General features: G+C 37.0%; 1 protein-coding gene across 1 annotated transcript in view; it reads right to left on the minus strand.

Moving 5' to 3' along the window:
- The window catches only part of LOC108798615 (cadherin-9-like), a 165425-nt gene that overhangs the window by 109299 nt on the left and 42648 nt on the right, over nt 1-13478 (minus strand). Inside the window, exon 3 of the mRNA XM_018570377.1 lies at nt 11979-12255. Within this exon, the coding sequence (XP_018425879.1) occupies nt 11979-12200 (222 nt within the window). The 5' untranslated portion in view covers nt 12201-12255. The remainder of the gene's footprint in view (nt 1-11978; nt 12256-13478) is intronic.

The following is a 13478-nucleotide window of genomic DNA, read 5'->3' on the forward strand; positions in this document are numbered from 1 at the left end:
TATATATATATATATACATATATATATAATATGTGTGGGGGCTGGGACATATAGCAGTCTTTTTGAGGGGTCTGCCCCATTTGCTTTCATACATTCATTTATGTTATCTGAGCTGTATAAAGCTGTGGTCACAGTTGGCAAAATATAAGTGCATCTGACGCACATGATTAGAAGCCAAGGAAAGAGGGAAAATATATAATAAAAATGCAAGTTATAGTTTGAAAAGTCTAGGTACTCATACAATTATGTACAATGATAAAGTAAACTCATTTTACTAAAAGTGTAGCAAATGTTGATTTATCCAAGTTAAGCTGTGTTCACTTTGATTATCCAATTCTGTGATGGATATTTATAAAAAAAAATGGATTTTGTCTTGCATGTGACTAAAATGAATGAAGCAAACACAGATTCACTTTGCTAAATGAATATTCACTTTGCTAAATACACATTCACGTGTACTTTATTAAATTAACCCTATGAAGTTATAACAAGACAACTTAGTAAGACTAGATAATGTGATTCCCAAAATATTGCTGTCCCATGCTACTGTTGTTGGTATCTTGAGGTATTTGTGGTTTACTATATTAAATTTGTAAAAATAAATTGTTCATTTTGCATGTTTTGTCCTTCTTTCCAAATAGAGTTAGATATTTAAGGAATAAAGAATGAAATGCAATTGCATAGGCCAATGTCTGATACCAATCTATAATCAGTTCTCATATAAGCCATACATTTTTTCACTAGTGCAAATCAGCAACACTGATAGACAAAAATATCTTATATTAATTTCACATGGTTAGCAAACTATTAGGATACGTTTTAAAATTTACCATAATCGGTGTGATTCTCCTTTTATAATACATTTAATTGTATTGCATTTTATTTGTATAAAATAATGCACATGCATTATTTAGAAGTTGGCAGTGAAAATGAATACATTGAACTTCAGTTTATATATTTTTCTGCATGTTTTGAATTTGCTTTCTATTTCACCTGGTGGCTATTGTCACCAAGACTAAAGTGAGAGGAAATCTAAAATTTGAACTAGAACATGAATGGAGATTAAATCTTCCATTGGGGACACTTGTTGTGGTTACAGGGGTCCTAAAAGAGTTTCTATTTTTCTGAAGAGGGTTTATCACTTCCTGTTGAAAATGAAATGAAATAACACACATACAGCAAAATAAACAAAGTGTTCAAGTGTTTTAACCATTTACTACTCTATAAAAAATGTCTGGCTTCTGATACACCTCAAAGCAAAAAACATTTGCGTCAATGTAAATTAAATTTATTTTGAAAAATGATAATAAACTTTTTTTATATTTATGTATGTGTCACTTCAATTCCAACATTATAATGTAGTGACAGGAACCTATACTATATAATATGTAATACAACAATTTAGTAAGCAGATTCTAAATTCATCACAGGCCAACATATTTTCTTTGTAGTTTTCTTTTTGTTTTCCCTGTTTATTAAGAAGACCAAATTAATGTATATTTCTATGTACATTTTGGTAAAGGGTGGCTCCTGTAAAAAAAAAAGCATTTAAAGCTCCACTTTTTACAGAGGTATTTAAAAAAAATGCCAGCAATGTACACCGAGTATATTTGAAGCAGGCATTTGCAGTAACTGTATATGAACACATTAACTTTTTTTTTAGCTTTCCTCTTCATATCCTCCATTGAAATGGCCACCTCTGTGGTCTGCAAGCAATCTGTATGTATTACACCTGAGCTCTCTCTGAGATCTCCACCCCCATTCATTAGAATTCATAGTGGCAACCTCACAGGTCAGTGTATCATGTTCAAAGGCAGAGCTGGTGTTCAGTGATCGTGTCAGACAGCATCGCAGGGAGGGGGGCAGCTGTTTACAGTCTGCTTTACATCTTGACCCCAGGTGTCAGGTTGAATTTCCTGTGGAGAACATTTTTAATTTGTAAGATTCAGACCCAATAAAAAGTTTATAAAAAAATGAAGAAAGCCTGCAATAAGTCATGCAAATAGGTGAAGTGATGATGTATACATGTGCACAAACATTACCACAATAAATTGCAATAATTTACAAAGGTGGACATTGACTTTTAAAGCATATAATGGACAGATTTTCTATCATGTTTTGGATATAATCCACCAAACTCTGGTCATTCGGATATTGCAACATTTTCAGCATCCCTATAGGTATTAGACTAGCCACACGAAGAGCTTAATTTCCTTTTTATATTTTCAATAATTGTCATTGAATTTCTGAATAAAATTTACATATATTCACATGGTATTTACAGAGGTAATATACACAAATTAAATAACATTTCCAAGTCAACCCTTCATAAAAAAACGAATAAGCCTTATAGCCAACAAGGCAATATGAGATGTTGTGATTTACTAACCCCAATATTAGCTACGGGTGACAAACTTTGGAATATCCAGTTCCACGATGGGGAATTGAAGAACAGGAGAAAAAAGATGGCAAACATGTTGGGAAACTAAGAAGAACAGGAGAAAAAAGATGGCAAACATGTTGGGAAACTAAGAAGTACAGGAGAAAGGGGAGAGGTTAGGGAGGACATGTCAATAATGATGGGAGGAAGGGTCTAGTGAAAAGAGTAGAAAGATAAGCGGGGAAAAGAGTGAGCTCACTGTGGTTGGGTCATGGACCTTCATGTAAAAAATAGATTGTGAGGAAGGAGCAACCAAAATTGGCTGGTAGATAGTATCCAGGTTTCCCAAATTCTATGGAATAATTTAGGGTAGCAGTCATTTTCTCAAAGGTCATATAGCAGTTGATATGGGATTTAAGTTCCTCATAGGGAATATTTTCTTTTTTGCAGGACTCGGCGATTGTCTACTTTGCAGCAGTACAGACATAATTAAGTAGCCGGAATTCCAGTTTAGCGCAATTGTGTTTTATTTATTTAGGAGAGATTTTTTACTGGACTTTTCTGGATAGGTCTGTTTAATAAGGAGTAGACTAATGAATAAATACAAGACCATAAATGTTTGCTTTTAGGGAAGTCCCACCAGATATGTCTAAATGTGCCCTGAGCACTGCAAGGATACAACTGGCACTAGGCCAGAGGGACCCAAAAGGTCATATAAGTGAAGTAAGTTTGACCGTTGCATAAGAAACTTGAGCCAGAATCCCAATTGTGGATGAAGAGAGGGTACATCACAAAGGTAGAAAGAGGTAGGTGTGGAGATATCACTTTGCTTTAATATGTATTACTATTCTACACTAGGAGCTAAAAATCGATGATGGGGATAACTGATTTCGGTATGTAGGGTAGGTAGGATCCATAGCAACATTTGAGTTAAGATGGGGTACATTCGTGGGAGAATGAAGGAGGACCATTTGAGATAATTCAGACACTTCGTAAAAGTTAGTGATATGTGGAACCGCAAACTTTAACATTTAGCTATTTTAGGTCTGTTTGGACCCCATTTGAATTTGAAGATTTTAGTCTGGAGGAAACTCAAGATATGTGGAAGAAATTCTACTGGCAGGGTGAAACAGAAATATAAAATATTTGGTAAAATGGTCATCCTGACTGCTGTCTCATAAGCCATGTTATAGGGTATTTTTTAAATTCCAATAGGTCCTTAAGATGACATTGCAAAGTGGAATAAATACCTTGATGCACTTTGTCACACATTGGTTAAGAGAACACCAAGATAAAAAAGTTTTTTGGTACTACTGAGTAAACAATTTCTCTGCACATGCTGGGGGGGACCTTGGGAGGGAGATAAATATCAAGGACTATGGATGTATGACTGTTCACATATGGCCCAGAGATTAAGGCAAAGCGTTAAGCATCGTGGAAACCCTTTTACAAGTCTTAGCTTTTTCAAAAGAATGCAGTAATTTACAAACATTATCACTAGCCTGTCATCCTGTCATAAATCCCACTTCTTGGACATTATCAGTTCAAATAGGTATGATATCTGATAGCTATGCAAATCAGGTTATGTAACAGTGAGGCACATTTATGTATTACCTTCAGTTTATCATATAGCCATTTAGCATTTTGTGCAATGACATCCTCACTGCATCTTTATTAGTTCATTATTTCTGGCACCTTAATTGCCTCTGTAAAATGTAACCTGCAATTCAATGTTTCCTAACACATTTTTGTCAAAAATATTAATTTATTGAGCATACTTAATAATTCTCGTGCAAAATTAAATTAACTTAAGTGTAAACTTAAAATAACTCACTATAGTTCAAATCATATTAACATAACCACGTAGGTGACTTGGGCCTACTATTTCACATAGATATTAAAAATGAGAAAATATTTTAAAATCTGTTTCACCTTCAATCCTTGAATAATTAGGCCATTAAGACTGCATTGTAACCTGAATTTATGTGAACTGGGTTCCTGATTACTAGCCATTAAAGGACATGAGTGGAAATAATTCAGTCTTTTAAAAACTGTTTTATCCTTGATTTGTGAGCAACTGAATCAGGGAGATGAGAATGGATCTAGATTCAAGCAAATGAGTTCGCTCGTATCTAATAATCAACTGTTTCAGGCTGTAGAAAGCTAAATAAAGGCCTTATAGATTGCCCTTCAAAAGAATTAGGTGCATTAGCAATAACTAAAGGAAACCACAAGTTTACTTCAAATATAACATTTCAGAATTCAAGTAGTTTTAAACCATTTTAATTAGTATAGATGCATATGTAAAAAAAAAACAAAAAACACACACACACGTATATATTAGACTCTGAGGTTAGGATAATGACCCTAAAAAATGTAGGGGCATATTTAGAAAGAGGCGTATATGATAAACACCATACATTTACTGGGAGTCATTTGCTCTGTTTCGAAAGCATTATCATTAGTTTGATTAGCATGTACATTTGGCAGATGAAGTAACATTTGCCATCATTTATCTTTCAACTGTAAATGCTTAACTTGTATCCTATTTGTAACCCAGTGAAAGTCACATTCATCACATATCTGCTGAACACATTCATTTTTTTGCATGCTTTAAGCTTAAATGGCAAATAATTGCATTTTGCAATTAAGAGGATTCCCTATAGAGATTTGTAATTTCTTTTTGGTCTAATAAATAAAATATAGCATACACATATTTAATTTTTACTTTGCATGGCCAGCAGATAGCAAGAGTGTGTATGCTACTCCAGGGTTTAGCATACACACTGTTTACTGCTTAGGTTTAAAAACAGAATAATCAATGAGATCCCAGGTTACATACACACCTGGAAGAGTAAACTAATAGACATACACATATACCCGATAATACAAAATCACCTGCACTCCATACAGCCCTTGATGAAAGGTTGGTGCTTGAAGTGACAACATGGATGGCGCAGTGTCACATGCAGTCCATAATAGACACTATGTCACCCAGAAGAAGGGAACCTGCTTGGCCCCGAAACTTTGGCTGTATGATGCATGTGACAATTTAATAAAAAGTGCTTTACTTCTTGCACACATCATCGAGTGCTGGTGACTTCTATTATGGATACATACACATATACCCTTCACATTTCATGGTAGAGACAGTTTGCAGGAGCAGTCAGCAAATAAATAAATAGTGCTGGGTATTCTTTTAAGACATCCCAGCATGCAATTTACACAATAAAGCATGTAAGCATCCTGTATTAAATAAATATTTGTAACATAATGATTTTATACAAATGATAAAAATATGTACATAATAATAAATACTACTTTTATAAAAAAACTTTTCAGTGCAGTACATCCTATAATGTATTCTCTAATTACAACAGTAGTAATACGCCAAACAAAAACATTGTGTTGTGAAATAAAAATACCTTTATTAAACATCTAACCAAATGAAAAGTGCCGTTTATATTGGCCATGAATAAGAGTCTGTACTAACTTCAATATATATCTGTTTACAGCCTATGAAAAAAAACACTCAATAATATTAATACAATTATTATTATTATTATACAGGATTTATATAGCTCCAACAGTTTGCACAGCAAAAAATATAAGGAGGACATTACAAATACAATTCCAGACAAGATGGTAAGGAGTATTAACAGTTTGCAATTCTTTTCTGGCTATTATTATTATTATTATTATTTGTTTCATTTTGTTTTTACTACAAAAAATTATTTTGTAGTATAGAGCAGCTTTAGGAAGGACTGTTTTTGTCAGACCAACCTACTAACATTCTACGAAGAGGTGAGTAGAGATTAGTGATGAGCCGAACACCCCCCTGTTAAGTTCGAATTCAAACTTTAGAACATGGGAACATTTTGAACTCTAACTCAATGCAAGTCTATAGGGCTACAACTTTAAAAATCAATTGTCCCCATTTTGAAGGCTTATATTCAAGTTATTGGCCATAAAAAGGATATGGGGATTCAGGTACTGCCTTGGGGGACATGAATCAATGAAAAAAAAACCTTTAAAAAAGTTTTTAAAGGAGCAGTGATTTTAACGTCACCTAAAGTGAAACAATAAAAATGAAAAATTCCTTTAAATATCATGCCTGGGGGTGGGGTCCCCTTAAACTGCCAGTAAAGTGGCACATCTGTATAATGTATAGAACCTGCTGCAGCAAAAATGAAATTTGTAAAGAAAAAATTATATTTAAAAAGAGAAAAAAAGTGTGTGGTTCCCCCTCCCAAACAATGCCATACCCTTAAGGTCTGGTAGGAATTTTAGGAGGGACCCCATGTAAAAAAAAAACAAAAAAAGTGTGTGGGATTCCCCCTCAGTCATACCAGGCCCTTAAGGGCTGGTAGGAATGTTAAGGAGGAAGCCGCCCCCAAAAATGGGGGGAAAATATGGGTCCCCCTAAATTCCATACCATAACTTTGCCCAATCAGGGCCCAGTATTCTGTAAGAGCCATGATTGGACAAAGTCATGATGACTTTGCCCAATCATGACTCACCTGTCAGATTCCCTACAACTGTAAACAGTTTGGCAGAGCTAGCTGTCACCATTAGCTCCACCCAATTGTTTATATGTTGGTGGCATCTGTCAAAATGACATTATGCGGTGGGAGTTCGTTGTGAGCGGACGGGATGACAGTCGTCTTTTTAATTATTTCTATTTATTTTTTATTGTTTTATTTTTTATTTCATCGGGGCGTCACCGTTATGGACAAGACTTGTCGAAAAACTTATTTTGGTTTTTTTTCAAAATAAAAGGATTTTTTCAAAATCTGGCCTCCTTTTTAACAATCCTATTTAACCCTTTAGTGAATGGGTAAGGGTACAAGTACCCCTTACTCATTCACAAGGGGGGCCGCATCTGATGTGAATAATTGGATATGGACAAGGTGCTTTTCCAGGGGCAGCCATGGAAAAGCACCCTCCCAGTGCCGAGAGCCCTGGTATCACGCAGGAGGGTACATGCTTGTTCCCCCCCTTTCCTGCCCTGCCAGGGCTGTGCTCGGATCAAGGGTGTGGTTGGGAATTTTATGGGGGACCCCACATTTCCCCCCATTTTTGGGGGTGGGGTTCCTCCTTAATACTACTACCAGACCTTAAGGGCCTGGTATGACTTTGTGGGAGCGCCTCACACTTTTTGTTGTTTTTTACATGGGGTCCCTCCTAAAATTCCTACCATACCTTAAGGGTCTGGTATGACTTTTGGGGGGAAGCCCACCCTTTTTTTAATGGGGTCCCTCCTAAAATTCCAGACCTAAAGGGAATTATATTGTTTTGGAGGGATACCCGCACACTTTTTTTCTTAAATGTCATTTTTTTTCTTTACAAATGTCATTTTTGCTGCAGGAGGTTCTATACATTGCACAGATTTGCCACTTTACAGGTAATTTAAGGGGACCCCACCAGGCGCAATATTTAAAGGACTTTTTCATTTTTATTGTTTCACTTTAAGTGATGTTAAAATCACTGCTACTTTAAAAATTGTATTTAAAAAAAAATCATAGATCCATGTCCCCCAGGGCAGTAGCCGAATCCCCATACCATTTTTATAGCCAATGAATTGTATATAAGGATTCAAAATGGGGTCAATTGATTTTCAAAGTTCTAGCCCCATAGACTTGCATTGAGTTCGAGTTTGAGTTCGATTTCAAATTTTTCCCATGTTCTAAAATTAAAATTCGAACTGAACAGGGGAGCGTTCAGCTCATCACTACTGACCAAGGGAGGAGGTGTAGATAGAGAAGAGAAGGGGTCAAAGGATAGAGACATGGAGACCCCTACAGAAAGATAAAGAGGAGGAGAGGAGTTAAGATTTGTAGGTGACACTAAAGGAGTGTTTAGATAGATAGGAGGATAACCATGACAGAGCAGAGTCATGTAGGCCAAGCGAGTGGAGTTTTTTGACTAGGAGCAGGTAGTCAACGGTGTCAAAAGCAGCAGAAAGTTCTAATAGCAAGAGTAAGGAGTAGTGGACATTGTTTTTAGCAGTTAGTAAGTCATTAGTGAGTTTTAGAAGGGCAGTTTCAGTGTAGTGTAGGGGGTGAAAACCGGACTGTAAGTGATCGAGAAGGTTATCAGCTCGGTGGCAGCTCAGGCGCCTGTAGATAAGGGGTTCTAGGAGTTTGGAGGTGAATGGGAGTAAGGAGATTGGTTGAGGCTGGTAGGGTCCAGTGAGGGGTTTTTGGGTATTGGGGTGACCAGCGCATGCTTTAGAGGGGAGGCAAAGATGCAAGTAGAGAGTGAAGGATTGAAAATGTGAGTAAGAGAGTGTAGGATAGAGTAAGAGGGTGACTGAAGTAGTGGTGAGGGAACAGGGTCCAGGGGACAAGTGGTGAGGTGGGTGTCAGAGAAAAGCTTTGTAACCTCCTCTGTGGTGACAGGGTCAAAAGAGGAAAGTAGCAAGTGTGATGGTGGTTCTGGGACATTAATAAGAGAAGATGACTGGACAGTGGCGATCTGAACCCGAATTGTATCTTTTCTGTTTTTTAAATTAATGGCAATGTCCTGGGCAGTGAGTGAGTTAGTGAGTGGTGGGACATAGTAGAGAGTTAAAAGTACAAAAGAGTTGAACTGGTCTGGATGAGAGTGTGTTAATGAGAGTGAAAAATAAAGTCTGTTTGGCAGCACAGAGGAATTAATTATATTTTAGGAGGGCAGCTTTATACAGGGTAAAATCTTGCAGAAGCCTAGTTTTCTGACATAGTCATTCAAGAGTGCAGCTATGTCTTTTAAGATGTCTGGTTCCTTTTGTTTGCCGTGGTTGTAGTGGACATGGTCTAAGTCTGCGTGTAGTGAGGGGAGCCAAAGTGTCTAGGGAGGATGAGAGCGAGCTGTTGTAGACAGAAGTAGCCAGGTCAGGGCAGGACAGCGGTGAGATAGAGGAAGTCCGTAGCAGAGTAGAGAAGAGAAGGGTCGAGGTGGCAAGGGTTTCTCTGGGTGACAGTGTGCCATGTAGGGGGATTCAGGGTTGGGGACAGGGTGAGTGTGAAACTGACAAGGTTGTGCTCTGAAAGGGAAAAAGCAGTGTTAGAGAGGTTGCAAGGAGTGCATAGGCGAGAGAAGATCTAGTATGTTACCATCAGGGTGAGTAGGAGAGTGTGTCCATTGTGTTAGATCAAAAGAAGAGGTTAGGTTAAGAAATTGAGCAGAGGCTGGGGTGTTAATGTTAGTAGCAATGTTAAAGTCACCAAGAATGATAGTGGGTATTTCTGAGGAGAGGAAGTAGGGTAGCCAGGCAGAGAAGTCATCCAGAAAGTGAGATACCAGGGGGTCGGTATATAGCAACAATCCTCAGTGAAATTGGAGAGAATAGATGAATACAGTGAGTTTCAAAAGAGGAGAGGGCTAGAGAGGGAGGTGAAGGCAGAACTTGAAAAAATGCATTGTGGGGATAGAAGGTTCAAAGTTTCAGTCAAACAGCACCAAAAACCAGCCAGCCACTGCTATGCTTTTTTTGTTGGCTACTCACAATGCTCTGTAAATACTTTGTTATATATCAAATGCTGATTTGTAAAACAAAGATTGTATCTATTCATCTATGTATTTAATTAGGGTTGGCACATTGGCTCAGTGGACACTGACTGGAGCTCTTGGTTCAAATCTATGCTGAGACACTATCTGCATGGAGTTTGTATTTCCTCCAGGTACACCAATTACTTCCTCATTTTTCAAAGACATTGTTACATTAATTGGCTCCTATTTAAATTTGTCCTAGTGCATGTGTACAGATTGGCTATGCACATATTTTATAACATTCTACATTCCGGGGCCAAGCCTGTGTAAGTGGAGATTTGAGGAAAGTCCTTACAACTTACCTCTTAAAAAATTATGCGGACAAGTTCTCAATTGTATCAGACATGGTTCCCAGAGATCAGGCCCATAGAATAATCAGGGGTCAGATACAACTATAAATAGGTGTGCATTGGTGCAGATATAAAACTGCACCAATACACACTTACCTACTTGCCATCACTACATTGACACACAATAAATAAATTGCCACCACTGCATTAGAATTCACATATCTACCTGCTGGCACTATGCTGTTCTGTATTTATTCACTAGCCACCACTGCAATGATGCACTTTCTATCATTGCACCAACATTCACTTCTGCACTCACCACCACAATACCCACTTAGTTGCTATTACTGTTCCAATGGGCACTCAAAACCACTGCACCAACACTTACTGTCACTGCAAAAAAAGCTCACTTTTCATCTTGCTGCCACTGCATTGACATACACTGCTGCACTCACTGCTCCACTGCATCACATCCACCGCACTAAAATCCACTTCTGCACTCAGTCACTGCATACATGCTCACTTATTCACTCACTAACAGCACACTGATAATCCTTTCTGCATTTGCCGCCACTGCATTGAGGCACTATTCAAATCTGCTGCCACTGCCCATTCCTGTTCTCAACCCATTTTTTTTAAAGGTGATCATGCCCTGCTTCTTATCCCCACTCCTCTTCTGTTCCTCTGTCAAAATGACAGCTAATACTTGTTTTACAAGAATGGATTCAGCCACTTTGGTGTAAAATTATACTTGCAAATACTGCAAGTGTAATTAAGAAACACAATGCAACACTGTTATGTAACATCCCTTAAAGTACCCATACAAGAAAAGAAACAGAAATATGTGTTTTTAGTTCTTTATTAAGCCTTTTTTATCCTAATTAGCCCTAATTACCTCATTCTCCCCTTTACCCAGGAATTTTATTTTAGTGTCATTATAAATACAACTTATAGCATAAAATGACTAAATGTTATCTACTGTAACAATACCTATTTTAAGGCTAACACTGTTATTACTTCCTTATCTTAAGTATTTACAAAGTTATCACAGAAGTTAATAACCAAATTATCATCTCATTGTCTGAGTCAGGGTTGAATCAAATTAGACTTCAAATCCGTTTTCTATAGATTTTTATCCTTCCTGAATTTCAATTTTATTTCACTTATACACAAAGCCCAGTGATAGCATGATACAATTTATGTATACACTACAGTTTATGTGTTTCAATGTGTAGTATTAAAACAAATAGTTGCTGCATTTAGACTCTACTCTTTGTTTTTCTTAACTAATGATTTCCAATAAAAACATGTACCTTTATCCAGAAAAATATTTCAGCATACCAGACATACATTATTGTGAATATTTTTTTCTGAATATATTAATGTACCATATATTTGTAAAATAATTATTTTACTTACTGTAAATCATAAAATATATAAAACAATAATTTTAAATGTAAAAGTTTTTTTTTTTTTAATTCCTCCAAAACATTATAGTTTTCTTTCAACAGACAATGACCTACATTGACAAGGCTTAAATACAAGACATTGATGAGTTGATTTAATTACATAATTAAAGAAGAACTCCATGCATATTCAACATTAACCATTGCAGCGGAGCTACCCCACAATAAGTAAAGCCATGATAAACTAGAAAAAATAGTGCAGCATAAATTAAGCAACAATCTAATACAAGTTCATTTTGATACCTATACACATGAATGAATTGTTGTTCTTTTACTAATTTAAAAAAGAATAAAGGGAAAAGTGCTTACCTTGCCAACATATTGTGCCTCTGAGCCTGTAAACTCTTCAAGTAAAAAGAATTGATTCCACAGCCATCCTCTTTTTGCACGATGCAACACCTTTATACCATCTTCTGGCAACGATTGTTTTCTCCAGTCATCAAGTCCTTGTGTTCTATCCACAGGTGTTGTATGAACCATGAAACTTAAATTTGTAAACATGATCAAGAGTAGACTAAAGCGCACCCTCATTATTTGTAGATGAAGAAATATCCAAAATGGGTATCTTGTCTTCTAGTATATACACCTACAAAATAAGCATATTATCAGGTTTAACAGTACGTTCTTGCACCATCTATCTTTATTTTTTTCGTCTTTGATCTATGAAATAGCAGTTTGTCTGTTACTGTAGTCTGTTTTTTGTTACTTGATTCATTTCTTCTTGAAATTTGCGTGGAAGAGATTTATATTCCTTTAAATCTTTAAAAGGATTTCCTTAATCTCTGTCTCAATAAAATATGTCAGTATTTCCTGCATTTTAAAGTGCTTAATGTTCCCTACCACAAAAATTAAGAAAATAGATCCATTCCTCATTAGATTTTAAGAGGCCATATTTGGGGCCTACTTTCCATCTCAGATGTATGATCATTAAACCCTCCCCACAATACCTCTCTAAAGTGATTAGGTCCCACCAATAATGTGGTGTTTCTCCAAATCAAAACCTAAATGTTTGAAAATGCCTTTCAAATCATCGGCTTGACAATTTCAGTGATTGTGTAGAGAAAAAAAATCATCTGCATTAACCGTTTTCCCTCTTTCCCATCTGAGTGGACAATATATAAAATTATTCCTCACATGTGGGCATTCTTAATCAAATTGACATTGTAAAAATGTGATATTGATTACCCATAAGCACCTGATAAAGTCCACTGATTAAATGTGCAGTGCTTGTCTAAGTGACATCTTAACATTGTGCTACACTTTCAACATTTTGCTGGTTTCTTCCTGTCTCACAGAGTTAGTAGGTTTCAGCTGGATGCTGTAGACTACTTTTAAATGTGCATGACTGGTCTAAGTGACATCTTCACATAATGCTACACTGTCAACATTTTGCTGGTTTATTCCAGTCTTACAGAGCTACTAGGTTTCAGCCACATGATGTAGACTATTTTTAGATTTATTGTGAAGAGTGCTATGAACACGCCGCAGCTCCTCCCTGCCTCACGCTTGCAGCTTTTAGACCCACCCGCCTGCATCCACATGCCGCACCTCCTCCCCGCCTCACGCTTGAGCTGCTAGACCCGCCCGCCAGCATTCACGCTCCACATTCCACACCTCACTGCCTCACACTCACCGCCCGCCCACATCCACAATCGGCACAGGGACGCGGGGAGAAGAAGAAGTAAGTGTGAGGGGATGACAGCCGCCGGCAGACAGGCCCGATCTCAGAAGCAAGTTGCTGGAAGACTGCTCAGGTAAGCCTGCACTTTCCTCCCCCACATGGTGCTCTATAATGTATTGCTGGGATTT

Source organism: Nanorana parkeri, unplaced genomic scaffold (genome assembly GCF_000935625.1).
Source record: "Nanorana parkeri isolate BGI_ZX_2015 unplaced genomic scaffold, ASM93562v1 scaffold1525, whole genome shotgun sequence".
NCBI lineage: Eukaryota > Metazoa > Chordata > Amphibia > Anura > Dicroglossidae > Nanorana > Nanorana parkeri.